General features: G+C 33.0%; 1 protein-coding gene and 1 non-coding gene across 2 annotated transcripts in view; both read left to right on the top strand.

Moving 5' to 3' along the window:
* The window catches only part of Atf3 (Activating transcription factor 3), a 67,196-nt gene extending 53,304 nt beyond the window's left edge, over positions 1 to 13,892 (top strand). Inside the window, exon 5 of the mRNA XM_067779270.1 lies at positions 1,799 to 13,892. Coding sequence (XP_067635371.1) covers positions 1,799 to 3,229 — 1,431 coding nt within the window. The 3' untranslated portion in view covers positions 3,230 to 13,892. The remainder of the gene's footprint in view (positions 1 to 1,798) is intronic.
* Positions 13,893 to 16,193: 2,301 nt separating this feature from the next.
* Positions 16,194 to 16,265, top strand: TRNAH-GUG (transfer RNA histidin (anticodon GUG)). The gene has a single exon. It is a non-coding gene; the product is annotated as a tRNA-His (tRNA).
* The last annotated feature ends 2,229 nt before the right edge of the window (positions 16,266 to 18,494 follow it).

Raw genomic sequence — 18,494 nt, 5'->3', positions numbered from 1 at the left:
ATTTTTTTATTGAAAATTGTCTTCATACCTTGAAATTTAGCTTAAGTTTTTTACTTAAAAACGTTTTGACCTACCTTAAAGAATCGACTACGAAAATCAATTTATTCGTTGACCCTTGGCTAGGCTAGACTCGGGTGCATATACAATCATAATGGCATACAGCTTTGTCTGCAATGTTGCATGGCCTATTGAACTGGAATTGTCCGTAAAAGGTGCGAAATGCAGTTGCAAGTAGTTGACATAATAAGCTGATCGCCGTCATCCTTACTTTCCTTGCACCCACTCATACTGCGAAATCATTGCGTACAAGCTCAGTGAAGTTGACAGATTTAGGTCAACTCATTACATTGTATTTATTGTCTTCACTCGCATTTTTAAATGTTCGTTCATGCACTTGCACGCACATTCGAGTATTTTATTATTATTTCCCGCAATTTGTTAAAGGTGTGAGCGTATTCAGCGATAAGTGCATGCTACGTACATAGGTACATACATATATATCCATATATATATCCACAATTAATGCCATTGCTTTACAAAATGTGTTTTATTTGTTATCAAGATTTTTGCGGTTTGCATCGATTTTAAAAAAGGAAAAATTTAAACAAGTTTACTAAAGCCTCAATCATATTTGGGCGATTGTATCTTGAAGACGAGCATGGCATTGTAATGTTTGACGCAGTTTTGACAAAAAGTTGAAACATATTCACAAATACCTATTTGGGTGCATATCAGACATTTACAATCATACTTACAAAAGTTCATATACAGTTGTCGCCACTCACTTATATTCCTTTTATTTATGTACCCAATATGTAGGTTAGGTAAGGTTCACCAATGGATGGCCGCAGAGAGGCCCGTTGAATACGTAGTGTTACCAGAATATTTTGACAGCCTCTTAAAAACGCAATTCATACACTGGTGCCTATGTTGCAAAATATTGCTGTCTTTTTAACAAAAAGCAACGGCCTTGTTGGACCAATTTCTATTAGATTTTAGGTGTGACAAGTATTCCTTTCTTCATTTTCAAATCGCAACTGTGTTCGCATGATGTGTTCCATACTAATTTCCATCTTGTTTTCACGGGACGCTGTCTCAAAAAAAACTACCCACCCTAAGGTATGGGCATATGTAGATACATGTAGGAGTATCAGTAAATCACAGAGCCGATAGCTGCATATGATATATGGATTTATAAAATCGACTGCAGACACGCATCAAAAGTTATCTCGCTTACGCAGTGGAGCTGCGACCAGTTGCCAAATTCGGCAGCTTCAAACCAGTACAGTGGTGTTTCCAAATATGTCGTTAACACTAACAATGCACGTTACAAAGCAAAACGTCTTTACATTTTAGGCTTTAAGTGACAGGCAGGATTTTTCTTGTGCTGGTTTGGTTTTTTTTTTTTGGTATTTTGGAAATCTGTGAAAAAAATTTAAATAAAGAAGTGCACTTGGATATGTGCTTGCACAAAATTTGTATTTGCTAAAATATCGAAAGTGGGTTAAAAATATCTCTGAACATTTACATGTTGTATTTGCTCACATATTTTTGAGTATGCAGTTTTGTAACTCATAGAATTTTAGTAAAATAAAGGATTAGTATGAATCAAATTTAAAGGACTTCCCAATTTTCGATATTTAATTATTTTTCATTTAACAGAAGCTAAACATGCGGAAAAACTCAAAAAATGGCTTGTCCTAAATAATACGTCAACTGCAGAGTACCAAAGTTAGGATAGAACTTATTTCCAACTACAACGTGCAACTAAAACTGTAATCAATATTTGACATTTCAGATGTGCTCTCAACTCATCAAAGCAGGACTCAAACTATCTATACAAAGCAAACGCAAAGTATCTACCTGTGATTCCAGCTCTGGTTCAGATCAGCCAAACTCCAAATATTCTCGCCCTGATGAAGATATTGAAGATTCCACTGATGAAGAAAATGAGTGTAAGACAACTGCAAAAGGTCTAACACCAGAAGATGAGGATCGACGACGACGTCGACGTGAACGCAACAAAATTGCTGCCACCAAATGTCGCATGAAGAAACGAGAACGTACACAAAATCTCATAAAGGAGTCAGAGCAATTGGAGACCCAAAATGTTGATTTAAAAACGCAGGTAAGAGTGTTAGAAGCTGAGCGACGTAAACTACTTGATATGTTGCAATGCCATGCAGCATCCTGTTTACATGCAGGTGGTCTGAATTTGCCATCAAAACTATTACAGTCGCCAGCAAAAAAGTACCTCGCTGCTCTTGAAATTCAGAATGATACCACTGCCAATGGCGGTTCGACGTCACCAAGCGCAACACCAATTGGAAACCAATCACAAGCACAACAACAAACTCTTGAGAACAATGCGCTAAGTCAAACGAACCTTGGAGTGCAGCGCACTGTGATCCCACCAATGTCAACAATCAAGTTTTCCCGAAGTGCAGCAGTTAATCAACAGCTTCACCAATTACCCACGCAACAACAGCAACTGCCAAATGGATATTGCAAGCCATCTCCAACGCCACAAGAGCTTGGCTATTTGGCTTCACCGTCACAAGAAAGTATATGCCTACCTGCCATTCTTCCTCAGCTTCCTCCACAAAATTCAACTACCCACCAAATTGGAGCTGTCAATGTTAATTCAACAACTGTTGCATCGATAAACCAGCAGCTATGTGATTACATTCCAAACTGTGAAAATAGTCTAGGTCTGGTTTTGAGCCATAACCCAAGCTCCGTACAAAGTAATGACGACAGCAGTATCCTACTTGGTGACATGGTTAGTCCACTTTCAGTTATATCCACTCCCACCACCGCAACCGAATTCGTTAAAAATGAGCTAGTCGACTCTCAAAGTCCCTACACCACCGCCCAGTCCGCTGAACGTTTCCTCTTTGAGAATTGCGACAGTTTCGTAGATATTAAACATGCTGTAAGCTTACATCATGGATGCCATAATAGCAATAATAACAATAACAGTCAAAATAACAACAACACTATTTCATCTTTCCATCAAATCAGTAATACCAATCTATTGGACTTTAATACTTCCTTGTTAAGTAGTGGCGTTGGAATCACACCATTTCACGATCAAATTTCAATAAAAAATGATTATATTCATGACACCGATTTATTGTCACAGCTCACAGGAGATGGTGCCGACTTCGTTGATCTTGACTCGAGCGTCGCGGCCTCATTTATGACAAATAATGGCTGTTTGGCGTGAAGTCGGAGCTCAAACAACTACGAATATGTCTAAGATTTATTGTGTAGAAAAGTACATGCATAAATTTAGTTATGTATATGAATGTCGCACCGCACACTCAATTTTTAAATGTGTATGTGTGTGTATTAGATTTTAAAAGCAAAGAGATAGAGCAGAATGCAACAATGAGTTGAAATTGAGTTTCAGGTTTTTATATTTTTATGCCTGTATAAGTAATTTGACCTTACAAACCCACCAGTGCAAGGAGGTCTGAAATTAGGCATTACATCAGGCCAGAGCAAATGTATCCAGGTCAAACCTCGCCCCTTACCAGTTGCTTTACATTTCGATATCCTATTTATTTCGGGCTTGAACTGGTCGCCCAACTGAAATTTTTAAATGCACGGTAATATATTCAGCATAAATTATGTTTAGAAATTATGGAAAAGTAAACATTAAGATCGAAACAATGGCTACATTCAGTCTATGTGAAGTCTTTATTGACTGGCCAGTTCAACTTAAACATTATATGCACACAAGTGAGTCGAGGAATAAGACACTTCATATCGCACACCTATCGCAATGTTCAGAAAACGCAGAAAACTGACTACATCCCCCACGGGATAGGGGTAGGTAATGTTCGATAGGTAATGAATTGGGAAGCCCGGAGATACTTATAACTGAGAATTTCGGTGTTGTAAGGCCCTATATTCCTGAGCAAATCAGAAGCAGGGTATAAGTGAATATTGCTAACCAAAGTTCATTCAAGTGCTGGTCTTCCAAAAGAAAATTATTTGCAGCTTACATAACTAATTGAAGGGGTAAATTATCATCAACTTCGAATAAAATAAACTATTTAATTTAATTAGCAGTGCACCAAAGTTAAAAAAGTAAATTAAAGGGGTTTTCATTTAGAGATTATCTCATAGGCTATATGACACATCTACATATTTCGTTTTTCTCTATCAATTTGGGGGTTTTCTTATTTCCGTAGATTTATAATGAATGTCTGCTATTATTGACGTTAGAACTTCAAGAAGCTATTTATAACTCTGGTGTTTTCTTATAGAATTTATTTTGTGTACTCCTCATTGGAAATTGGCATTGGGGTCTCCATCCAATGAAATGAAAAAGTTGAAAAATCGGTTATCTAATAAAAGGAACTCTGTAATGTAAGGGCATAGCCAATGACAAAACATAATTTCTAAATAAGAACCCCGCATATTTTTCGTGTAGCATTTTGTTGTTGAAATCGCAGTCATGAGTTCTTATTTTTTATGGTTTACTACCTCAAAATAGCAAAAAAAAAAGGAATATTCCGTGGAAATTTAGTTGAAACATATGTAGGTACAAGTGAAAAAATCGGCAAATTGAAAATGCACAATTTTCCAATTTTTCACTTAAACATTTTTGTTAACCAAATAGCATTCCAAATTTGTGAAAAAAAAAATTAGATTTTAAAGTTGTAAATTGCCACAAATCTTATAAGTGTAAAAAGTAAGTACGAAGAATCACATCCGCAACAGTAATTATTATTTTTAATTGCAATTATGTATATTTATTTTACCTTCATTTCTCAAGGATACAATTTTCAAAAGAAATTATGGCTTGATATATTAACCTCCTAAAAATACTTACGAATTAAATTCAAAACGCAATTAATTGAGCTAAAGAGATTATGTAAAAATATTAATTTTTAAATTATTCTTCACAACTAACAAAGATTAAATATTTATGTTGTTTTTTTTTTAATATTTAAAAGTTATTCAGAATGTGTAATTTACGTATGTAGCTGTGCTAAGTTAAGTTTTTATTCCACTTCTACATATTGGTATGAAGTTTTATTTATTATATCTAATTTTTAAGTGCATAGTTATTTATATTTTTGCAACTTAATACATAAAATGATATTCTATATAAGTGATATGCATATACGTTATTTGATGACTAACGTCGAATGTCCTAAAAAACTAAACGGAACTAACCTCATATTTTATTTATATGTACCTATGAATATTTACAAAAAAAAAAAAAACAAAAAAACTTGAAGAAAAAAGTTCTAAGAAAAACAACAAAAAACAAAAGTTTTCAAATTTCAATGTTGCCTTAAATGTTTACAAAAATGTCAGTAACTATACTAATATAATGTAAGGCTTTAAAGTGGCTTGTTTTATAAAAATTTTGGAAAGGACGCTTACAACCAAAAAAATCAGATTTACAAATACACTGATATATATATGACAAACAAAAAAGTGTAAAAAGAAAATATACAATTGAATATATATGAAAAAAAACTTGGCTACATACATACCTACACACGAGGGAAGCTCTATGAGTTCGAACCCGAATTCATACTAAGCACACAGCATAGTTTTTTGAAATTGTATGTGTCAGAATTTCATTCAAGAACACCCTGTTTCAGAATTCGTTTCATATTCCAGAATTTGTTTCGAAAACACATTATGAATTGAATTAATTTGGAGCTAGTACGAGTTTATAAAAAAATGCTGAGGATTTCCGCTCTGCAAACGCCTCCTGAAGCAGGTCGTGCTTGAATCAAACTCTGAGATAGGGTGTTTTTGAACTGACAGTCAAGATAGGGTGAACAAAGAGAGATTGTAAATTACGATGTTTTGAAAAAATGTAACGAGTTAAAACATTGACGTTTTTTACCAATTGTTAAAAAAATTAGTATTTACATAAAACCCTGAAATTTCAAAGTAATTGATATTGATAATTGAGCTCAGTATTTGGGTTCTTTATTCAAGCATATGGCTTACAAAACAAAGAGCAAAATTAGTCTTTTCAAGAAACTTGTGTATTCACACATCGTTACAAGCTGGATTCACCAATGCTTCAATACAAACACACAGGTTTGCTTTGAGATCAAAGAGTTTAGTTCAAAGGCGCTAAGTGATATAATTTTTCAAAACATCGCTAAAGCAACGTGAGGCCTTTTGAAATTCGGTAAAATATATTTTAATGCTTTGTCCATGTATTGTTGCTAATTACATATTTATATCGAATAAATTTAAATAGTAGGTATGTAAAATTAAACAATATACCAAAAACAATGTATTTACGTGTGTAATTTAACAGCAGAAGCACTGCAACTACATATTTATGTTAATATATATATATGTAGATATGTATATTAACCTGGGTCGATTTGTATGGACGGAAGTTAACCGATATCGTGCCATCGATTTTTCAATAGGATTTGGGCTGAGGAAAAAAAGTTCCACTACGCATACCCAAAAAAATAATTTTCGAGCCTGCGAAATTTCATTTTTTTGACTTTTTTTCAACTTTGATTTTTAAGGTTTTTCATGACCTACAAAACAAATTTTCATATGTATACCCTGTCCACGGTGTAATAACCAGGTGAAGTAAGCCGTCAATTGTCTCGCTCTAAATTCTTCTTTGTTCTGTCATTCGGCTATCTGAATGTTGTCCCCAAAAAGTGTTGCTTTTTGCATTTTTCAGAAGTAAAATATGCCACTTTTAGTAGTTTTTTCACATAAACTATGAGGTGAATATCGATGGACCTTTATTGGATTTAATTACAGAAATTCATCAGTTAAGGTATCTTTGGTGTTCTCTTCCATAAGTAAGGCTGTGTTAAACTAATACTTCCATATTTTTGATAATATCATTATATACATACGTTTAATTTGTTCCCAAAAAAATTTAAAAAGGACTTTGTTAAAACAAACTAATTGCATTCACGTCATATTCAACCAAGGATCTTCCCCTAAAAATCAGAAGACAAAGATGAGAGGTATGTTACACTTAAGGATTGTAATTTAGAATATATGAATCCAGCTCACTTTGGATCAGCATCTTATCGTTCTAGGCCGAATGCCACTGGGCTAGTCTATCCCCTGATATATTTTGGTAAATAATAACTTGGTAACATTAGTAATACATCATGAATTCAACTGTCAAGAATGCTGATTAAGTTTGTTGTTATATATTAGAAGAGCATATTTTTTAATCCCGACTCTCAACGAGAAATCAATAAAGCAGATGAACATGTCAATGAATTTTAAGAAACGGACGCATTTAAGACTATCACGATCACTTCCAAGTGTGACTGTAAAACTTTTCATCGAACCCGAAACCCATTTCAGTTCCGCCAAAGGCAGAAATTACAACTAAATAACTGACGTACGTATGTACATATGTACTTTATATGAATAACACATGTTTCTTTTATGTCCGGGTTTTCAATGAAAGTTTCAACTGCAGTTGAAATTGAGATCAGTTAAAGTGGCCAAATTGATTTTTTTTATTTTTATTCGATCCTAAAAGTAATGATAACTCGCACTGGTCCTTTGTATGCAATTTTTCACTGATATGCTTTTTCAGCAATTTCTGTAATGGCTTAAGTAGCAAGGTATTTATTTTTCTACTCCTATTTCTTCAAAGCGGGTAAAAATTGTACCCTCTGCTGACCGTCGAAAATACATCACTTCCGTTTCAGATAGCGTACATCTTCTGTCTTTTTTTATTTACTTCACCTGGTGATTCCACCATGTACCCTGTCCGACCCAAAAATGTCCGCTAAAAACGTTGTCGATAACAGTTTTTTGAAAAAAAATAAAATATATATATATATATATATATATATATTTTAGCGGACATTTCAGACAGGGTATACATGAAAATTTTACAATCAAATGAAAATTTTTTAGTAGGTAATGAAAAAACCTTAAAAATCAAAGTCGAAAACAAGTAAAAAAGAAATGAAATTTCGCAGGCTCGAAAATTATTTTTTTGGGTATGCGTAGTGGAACTTTTTTTCCTGGGCCCAAATCCTATCGAAAAATCGATGACGCGACATCGGTTAATAAATCGACCCAGTCTAATGTATATGGAATTTAAAGAAAATCGAATGTGTCCACACACTTACCAGCCAACAGATTTGCTTTTGAATTGAAATACCTATGGAAATAGAAGATTAAAGTGTAAATATATACATGGTTATTAATGTATGATCGTAAGTGTGTAGATTTACAGAAATGTAAAACTAAACATCAAATAAAATCACCAAGTGGCTTTCCATTTTTAAAACCATCTAAGCCTATAGCTATTTGCCAAGCTAAATAAAAAGTATGCCTTGCTATTAAAAATGAATATATAAAAAAGATTCAAAACAAAGTACATCAAAATTTTCGATCAAAACTTTTATTCACTGTAAGGCAATGATGCCAAAGTAAAAAATAAAAAAGGACGTCAAATGTCTTCCTATTTTATAAGAATAGGTGACGCCATATATACTCTTATAAAATTTTAAAAACTGATATCAGCTGATTAAGAATATAAAGAGCATTCCATGGTTAACACTGCACAAATTGTGCGATTTTTTGCAGTCCAAGCTAAAATATAAACTTGCATTTGAAATATTCGTACATGTGTGGGAAAATCCAATATAAGTATGCATGATTTTTTGTTGTTATTGCATCATCAGGTAAAACTTTAAGAAAAGTAGTATTATGTATTTGTAGAAAACAAAAAGTGATCATGTATTTGGATTAAAGTTTAGTACAAACCAAAAATCTAATGATATTTATTTCGATTTTTTTTTTGTACGGGACAAGCCAGCTTTAAATTTCGGTTTTTTATTCCCTTAGTTGAAAAGCTGACGTCGTTTTTAACCAAAGCATTAATGTAATAATTGTTTAAGCTTTTGACTGCTTAACCAGAGAATTATTTTACTTTACTCCCGATTGCTTATATAACGTGAAATTTCGATTCCCAGAAAAAAAAAATATCCTGAACAAACTAAAGTCACTGCAATTATATTTTTTTTATAATTTTTTGTATTATTACATTAGTTTCGAATTGTGCCTCCTCTACACATTAATGTATCGCTCATTTTTTATATATCGATACTGAAAACTAATCAGGATAGCAATAAAAAATCGGCCGAAATTTTAAATTCCCATGGAATGCTCGATATACATATGTACATATAAGCATATGCATTGCCGGTATACACCAGATATGCAAGTTTGTATGTATAAATACATACATACATCATTGCAATTACAAATGCCTATAAGCAGATACATACATATTTATGTATGTACCTACTGGAAAAATATTTAAACCAAATATTACAAATATAATTTAAAAGTAAACAAAAATGCAAAACACATTTATACATGTACATATATGCAGTTAGTACATACAAAATACTTTTAATATTTTCTTGATTTCATCCTAAAAGCCGTAAGCTAATGCCAACAACTGCACATTTGTTTCAAGTAATAAAAATATTTAATTAATTACATTGCTGAAGATGAAAAGTCCAACCAATGAGAGATAGTTTACAAAGAGTTTGGGTATGCGGAATTCAATGGTTTTGATCATTTTGCCCGTAAAAAGTTGTAAAGAACTAACATTTTTGTTTAATAATATTTGAATTGTTAAGTGTTAACCTTCAAGCGGTGGCACCAGTACAAAATAAGAAATAATTGTAAGCTATGCAAAAATTATGAAATTTTAAACTAACGACCAAACTATATACAAACAAAATAAGCCGTAGATAGCGCTACAAAAGTACCTGGCAGATTTACAATAGCGGTATATTTAAAACATATGTATGCATACAAACATAGTCAGTTTTTGCTCCTGTCAACTAATTATACATACGTTCAATCAAACTTTCATTATTGAAAACTTGTTTCATTTGTGCAATTGTAGGCAGTTTTGAGTGAAATTCAAAATTTAATTGCAAACTATAAAAAAGTATTTCAATGTTCTTATTCATACGAGTGGATGGATCATGTATGTATACTTCGATTAATTACATACCTGTATAACATAAAGATGTATGTATGAATATGTGTATGTACAAACGCGGTGGTATCTACATCATAAGAAAACGATCAAGAAATTCTTTTATTTTCCTCTTGTAAGCCAAGGTTGAAGTGGTTTTATTTGAATATATGTATTTTCCCTTATTATTATTAATATTCTATACAAAATTTCGTTCAAGATGCGGTATTCATGCACCAATTAAAACATACAGGGATTTGTTGGGCATTACTTCAAGGGTCCCAGAAATGCTCAAGAAATACCTTCAGGCTTAAATTTGAATGCAGGAACCATATCGGAAGCAATTTGATGAAAAAATTTAATATGTGAAACGGAAAATACACAAGAGGAAAATTAAAAAAAGTCGAGTGTTTTCTTGTGATGTGGATACCGCGCTATTGCAATAGGCGTTCATATGTACAAAAACACATACATACACTTACGGAAAAAATTTTGGCACAGAAGACAAAGATAGGTTTACCATGGAAAATCGGTTTTATAGAATAAGAACTAAATTATTGCATATTTTTGTTTGATTACTCATAGAATTCAGAATGCGCCTAAGAAAAAAATGCATTGGTAAAGCACATTAATTCAAGAAATTAAAAAAAAAAACTTTTTCATGAGAAAAAAGATTGGTACACTTCTTTTATTAAAGAAGTTGTGTGGGTCTACTTGAGCAATTCGAAAAGTGTCATATTGACGCAATAAATTTTATATATTTTGATATATTTAATATATTTCGCTCAGATGGATAAATAAAGGCATGGCAAAAAGTTAATACGGCGTTAGATCCGAAAAATCTTACTCCAACTGTAAAATACGGCGATAGAAGCGTGATGTTGTGGAGCTGTGTGGCCGCTGCAGGTGTGTGTGAAAGTTAGTGCATTCCATGCCAAACCGACTAAATGCTGTTTTTAATGATAATAACATGCCAACAACGTATTTGCCGTCATCCAGTGAGTTTTACAGCTCCGGCTCACGCTCAATTCTCACGGGAATGCTCTGGATCATTGAGAGACTTGAGAAGCAGATGTGATATTTTCGCACACGTGAAATGTGATAGGCAGATGTCGCCACTGTTTTTCATGTACTCATAAGGCGAAGGCTAACCAGCGACATCTATTTTTGAAAAAGTAGGTTTATTAAAGGCAGCTTTGCCAAACTAAACACAAGTAATTAACAAATTATCTGGCTCACAAATTGAACCAGACTTATATCTGGATTTATCTGGCTCAAATCGTTGTTGTTGCATTTACATGCAAAATTATTTATCTGGCTCAGGCTCTTTGCCAGCGGATGATGGCTATTGAGTGCTTGCAGTTAGTTAGTTTTTACAACTAAAAGATAAAAATTTGCTAATACTTTTTTCTCCATAAGAAAACAATCTTTTGTATTCTTTAAACTATTTTCTTCAAACAGCTCAATAAATTTATGTAGTTTTTCCTTAAATATGCTCTAAATACATGAATTATTATAACAAAACTATAAAATGTTTAGATTGTTTTTGTTTTAAAATCGATTATTGGTGACTTTTGCTTCTGCGCCAATACTTATTTCTGGGAGTGTATGTACGTTTGTTTCACAAATCAGACCATTATTAAGTATTTTTGACTTGTGCAAAAATATATTTAATTTTTTTAAGTTACCCGAAAATATTTCTTATGAGTAGATTCCCTAATATGTAACACAACTATTTCCATACGTTTTTGTTTTCATATTTGTATTACCAGTTTTAATTTCATTGACGTTCATAGCGTTATATGTTTAAATTCTACTCACCATATGGGTTTTATAAACCCCCAGGGCTTAGGCATTTGCTCAGCCAAAAACGCACAATATTTATGTACAAAAGCTGGAGGCATAGAAATATTTTATGTTTTTATTTAACATTTTATTTTATTTTCGGTAGCATATGATTTGTTAAAACATTATTTTGTACATTCAATCTGCAATTGCATATTTAATTACAAGGCATGCATATTAACCTGGGTCGATTTGTATGGACGAAAGTTAACCGATATCGCGCCATTGATTTTTCGATAGGATTTGGGCTCAGGAAAAAAAATTCCACTACGCATACCCAAAAAATAATTTTCGAGCCTGCGACAAAAATGGCGAAAGGGTAATTACAAGGCATGCACAACACTCCTCAAAACCCAAAAAATATTTTTTTTTTTTTTTCAAAAAACTGTTATCGTCAACGTTTTTACAACAGTATGTGTAGTGGAACTTTTTTCCTGCGCCAAAATCGTTGGCGCGATATCGGTTAATAAATTGACCCAGTCTAATGCATATGTACATTTATGTACGTATTTAATATAATACAATGCAAACTCAAAGACATTTTATATCAAATTTTGTTTGCATTTTTGCAAGAATTTAAATCAGATAAAATATATTATTGTCAGTAACTAGGCCCATCATTCAAAATATTATTTTTATTTTGTTGCTAATTATTTATTTTTAATTATGTTTTATCTAAAGTTGAGATATGAAGAAGAAAATGTTTTTTCGTTATTGTGAACTTGATGTAAAATTCAAAGTCTTTGTACAAAGACAACATATATAAATTATGTAATATTTCTCAAATTGGAAATTAAAAATAAATAAGTAGCCATAAACTGCATGCGCCAATGCCATTTTGAAAGGTGCCCATTGATTTGATATTTGAATACACATTAAATTGTATAAACACAATTCATTTCAAGGAATTGTTGCCGATGATAGTAAATAAGTACAAGTAAATCGTCCGTAAAAGTACAAACCCACGTAATCGAATCCGCATAAATGCCGAAAACATGGGATGTTCTCAAGAAAATTTCTCAGTTTTTATGGCCGAGACACAATAAAGTTTTTCATATATGTAGATGCGTTCAACGCAATATTATTTATTCCCGTAACTGCGTCATAATCACGCAAGATGTGGCGTTTGTAAATATGAAAGAACTTCAGACTTGGTAATTGAAGTTTATTTCGCCTTGCCCATTCACATACAAAATTTTGCGAATCACTGTTATAAACATTCTCACTGTACAAGAAATATACTTGCCAACATATTTTTTGTCCTATTCATTTGTTAAATTACAGTTTTTAACTGCGAAAAATGTTAGACGAATTACCAACGAGTGGGAAAAATAATTTCACTTGCAAAGTGTGAAATCATCCCTAGCCAAAGCAAATGTCAAATTTTTCTTCTTATGCTTGACTTGCAACTTTTTCATTTCAGAGGGCGCCGATGTTGCTGAAACTGCATTCCCTATAAAAATACGTGCAATGTACTCATAATGCATAAGATTGAGTTAAACGCATCTATATGAAAAACTGCTTATGTGACGGGGTTTAAAGTGAACAGATTAAAAGTTTTAAAAAATGTTTGTAAATTTTGATGTATATTGGAATGATTTTCCGTCATCACTTTTCAAATTTGGTTTTGAGACGAAGCGGTTTCGGCGTCGTGCCTTATTCGTTGTCGATTTTGAAGTGTCGAACGAAAATCGACACTGAAGATGGCACAACGCCGAAACCGGTTTGTCTCAAAATCAAATTTGACAAGGGTGACGGAAAATCGTTCCAATATACATCATTTATCCACCCTGTCAGAAAATCAACAAAACAAAATAAGTTTTTAAATTTAGTTGGCATTTTGGCGTATGATAGTTACGCGGTTTTGCATTGAGAATGACGATACGTGTATAGGTACTACACGCTTTAGAATGATCATGGAAATGTTATATAGCCACTTTAACTTCGAAATGAACTCATTAAGTAAAAACAATTGGATTTTGAAGAAATATTCAGATATAAATAATTGTGAAATGCGAAAAAAATAAAGATAACCTTATTAAAACAGTTAAAAGCAGTGTTTTATTTAGTAATCCTTGAACAGTCTCGGATTTCAAGAGTAAGTAAAAACTTTTTTGTATTTATTTCTCACGCCTCTAACAAGCAAGCTTAAATGATTAAATATGATATTGCATTAATTAATACCTTCACTGACTTGAGAAAGACAAGTGGAAGAACATTTGATTTCACTTGGTGCTCGCGATTGGCGTCAGTTGTCGCGAACTAGGGTTGAGTGGCGTAGCTTTCAACAGACAAAATCGCTTAGCCGGTACAGTTGAAAAACTATTGATATTCACACCACCGATAATTTCAAAAGCTGTTAATACTTTCGAAAACTTTACATTCACGATCGACCTCAGCCGGTGGTGGCCCCACCCGGCTGACAGTAAAATATAAATTTGTACCTCACAGAAAAATAAACTTATTACAAGTTGCGCTAAAATAAGCCAAGATACACTTTTATCTGTTTATTTTCTTTGAACCTAACTATTTCAATTGGCGGAATAATAGTTACAGATGGTTATGGGTTTGAGGTTTTTCGTTTGCTCAGAAAACCTGATTTTCATTCAATACATAGTATCGTCATCAGGCCGTCATTACGTTGAAATTTTGCGCAATATTTAAAAACAACAATTTCCATAACGAAATTTTATAAAAAAGTTTAGGAAAATTGAGAAAGTTTAATGCTTCTTAATAGCAGTAATATCACATTTACATACATCGATCCCAAATGCGTAGATTCGAAAATCACAAATTCCAATGTGTTTACGTCATCTGCATTCGAATTTTCCCTCACATTTCAATTAAGATAATTTTTTTATTTTTCACAAGATTAAATTCATTAAAATATTAGAAAAAGCACCATTTTTGGCGAAACTCGAGCCTGCATGAAAGTTCCATCGTCTTCAAGCAAAAACTACATCTATAACCATGTGATGAGCCTGTGAACTTATTTGTGAATACATATTAAACAAAAAATTCGCTATCTATGTACATATGTATAAAAGTTTTTATATTTAGATTTCATTTGGTTTGTTTTGAAATTCGTTAAAGTAAAACTTTAATAAATTGCCGATAATTTCAACGCGTTTGCGATGTTGGAACGCAACTTTCCCGTGATAGAACAGAACCACGTAACTCTTTCTTACGCGCTTTTGTCTTGCTATGGATTTTCGGAATCTCGAGGAAAAAATCTATTAAGGAACTCAATCCGTTTTTTTCTATCTCATTTCTAAGTACCTTAAACTCAAACCAACATAAAACAACGTAACTTAAAATGTATGAAAACCTTAAAATGGGTGCACGACAAAGGCAAGCAACTTTTAAAGAATCCACGTTACTGCTGCACATATACTTTTGGTCAAAAAAATACCATAGACCATTTAACCAATATCCACTTGTTTTGTTGTGACATGAAAAATTATTTTATATGAAATGTCAAAAACATGCAATTTTTAGGCCCGTACTCGTAACTATTTTATTAAATTAATTCAAAGCTGGGAATCAAAAATGTTAGCCCCTTATGCATAAAAAACTTTAGAGTTTAGGCTATCCAAAAAGATAAACGTGTTTGGAACACATTGATATTTGAGAGAGATATGGACTTCTAGGCAAGTCCTTAATTTCCAACAATGTTCAAAACAAATTATTACATGTTTTTGTTCTATCACGGGAGTCTGCTTGCTATTCTTCTTCAAATGCGAAGAAAAGCGTGAGTTTGTTCATAAAAATTTGAATGGAGAAATGCTTCGAATTTCAGATTTTAAGTCCCAAAATACGCATTTGCTTTAGTCAATTGAACCCTTGAACTTAAAGATGCAAAATTCATTTGCATGCTTTTGGCAAGAGGGCTATACTACAGTATGCTGTACTTACCTACTGCCTTGTCACAGTGTGAAAATAGCGATAATTTATCGCTACAACAACAGTGTCAAAAGTAAAATCAAAAGAAAATATAATTTTCGATTAGCAAATTTAGGATACTTTATTTAAATAATATATGTATTTAAACGTTGGTGTTTTACATGTGAATTTTAAATATACTGGTGAGCTAATCTGCCTTTTTGCTAATTATAGCACGATGGAGGATTAACCATTTTGTTAATCCATTTGATTGCTTTTGTATATTTTAGTTGAAATTAGTAGATTTGTTTCCAACCTTGTGGCAACAACTGCCAACAAACCGGTTCGCTGCGCAATACACCCTTCGTTGTTCACCTCAATTTTCATTTTCACCTTTTTATGTTGAAATAGTCACGATTTGTGATTCATTTTAAATAAAGCATTTGACACATAACAAAACATCTACCATGTAGCCGTGATCGTCTAGTGGTTAGGACCCTACGTTGTGGCCGTAGTAACCCAGGTTCGAATCCTGGTCACGGCAATGTCCAAGAGACATTGTCACGGTGGGTGAATTTTTTTACAATGATTTTTTAAATAAACCAAGACGATTTCACTTAAAACTTACAAAATATAGCATATTTCATTGTTTCATGAGTGGTTTTTCCAAACAAGCTTTTAAAAAGATGTAATCAACTTCGCCAGTTATATTGATGTTAAAAGACTTAACCGTGAGAAGAGTGGCGTCTACGTTCAACAGGCTCAACGGGTTGAGGAGTTAGGAAACCTTTAAAAACAATACATATAAAAGCGTATGTATGTTAATTTTCGACCAGGCAAATTGGTTCCAGGCGAAAATGGGAATGTATAGGTATGCTAATGACCCAGGGTATATATCTCTTGAACCAAGCAAGATTTTCCGAACTCTTGTTCTGCATTATATAGCCGCATATTTGTAGATTACTTCACAATCTGATTCAAAGTTATATCATGAAGGATTGAAGAGATGGACACTATTAATCGAAAAATCGATTATTGCACTTAGCGCCTAAACCGTTAGTGATGGAATCTTGAATCAAATAATGGCTTTATCTGGAAGTCAGTAGATGAACGCTGCAACAAAAAACGTTTTGAAATTGTGCTTGGTTCAAGAGATATACACAATAATCGGTTTTTTCGGCAGTAATTCGCAACAAACCGATTGATGTGTATATCTCTTGAACCAAAGCAAATGGTAAAGTGCTTTTTTTGCAATATATGGGCGCTCACCTGTAGATAATTTGCAATTTGACCTAAACTTCTATCTTTAACCCTTCAGTGCAAAATGAGAATTTATCGGTATACATATGGCATAGCGCCAAAATTGTCCTATATCTTTTGAACCAAGAAAGGTTTTTTAAAGTTTTCGTTTGTATTATAAAGCCAACCACTTGTAGATTAATCCACAATTTGGCATCAAGTTCCATCATTAACCCTTCAAGGCAAAAATGGGAATTATGGGTACACAAATTAACCCAACACTTAAATTTCTCTATATATCTGAAACCAAGCAAGATTTTCTTAAATTTTTTTTGCATTATGTAGTTACCTTTGTGCTGATTAGGACACAATTTAATTCAAGGTTCTATCATCAATCGTTCGAGTGCTACGTGAGATATCCGGCGCACGTCAAATACTCTCGACTCAACCGATTATTGTGTATATCTCTTGAACCAAGCACACTTTCAAAATCTTTTTTGTAGCAGCATTCAGCTACTGACTTGCAGATTAAGCCACCATTTTATTCAAGGCTCTATCACTAACGGTTTAGGCGCTAAGTGCAATAATCGATTTTTCGATTAATAGTGTCCATCTCTTCAACCCTTCATGATAGAACCTTGAATCAAATTCTAGAGTAATCTACAAGTAGGCGGCTATATAATGCAAAACAATAGTTTGAAACACTTGCTTGGTTCAAGAGATATAGGGTAATTAAATGCTGGGTCATTTGCGAACCAATAAATTCAAATTATCGCCATGAAGGGTTAAGGATGGAGCATTACAACAACTTGTGGATTGATCTCCAGGTGGATACATAAATACTGCAAAAACAAAAACTTTGTCACTTGGCTTGGTTCAAGAGATATACACAAAAGGATAGTAGTTATCGAAAAAGCGCCTCAGCTGTTAACGATAGAACCTTTAATCAAATGTTTTCTTAATCTACAGGTAGGTAGCTGTACACTGCAACAAAAATGGGTCATTTGCGTACCGATAAATTCCAATTTTCGCCTTGAAGGGTTAATGATGGAACTGTATTATAGATTGTGAATTAGTCTACAGGTGGTATATACATATAAACATGTCGCAAAAACAAAAATTGTGTCATTTCGTTCGGTTTAATACTGTTTTCACACAGACGGCTTATTGAATAATAAAGGCAGTTTTCTACATTAAGACGCTTATTGAGCTCAATCTTCCCTACAAAATTCGAATCTATTATTATTTCATTAGTAGCTAATCGAATGCCTAATACTATTTTCACACAGACGGCTTATTGAATAATAAAGGCAATTTTCTACATTAAGACGCTTATTGAGCTCAATCTTCCCTACAAAATTCGAATCTATTATTATTTCATTAGTAGCTAATCGAATGCCTAATGAAGTCAAAAGCACAATGCAACTCTGTTGGCAGCGTTTCGCTTCCGTTTCCGCTTCTTAGTTTTTGGTGTGTTCAGTGCTTAAAAATCTCATTTGTCAAAGCAAATGTCATTGTCTGCATGGCGGAACGA

Source organism: Eurosta solidaginis, chromosome 4 (genome assembly GCF_040869045.1).
Source record: "Eurosta solidaginis isolate ZX-2024a chromosome 4, ASM4086904v1, whole genome shotgun sequence".
Classification (NCBI taxonomy): Eukaryota; Metazoa; Arthropoda; class Insecta; order Diptera; family Tephritidae; genus Eurosta; species Eurosta solidaginis.
The sequence above is the reverse complement of the archived record's forward strand: the minus strand, read 5'-3'. Positions and strand labels throughout refer to the sequence as shown.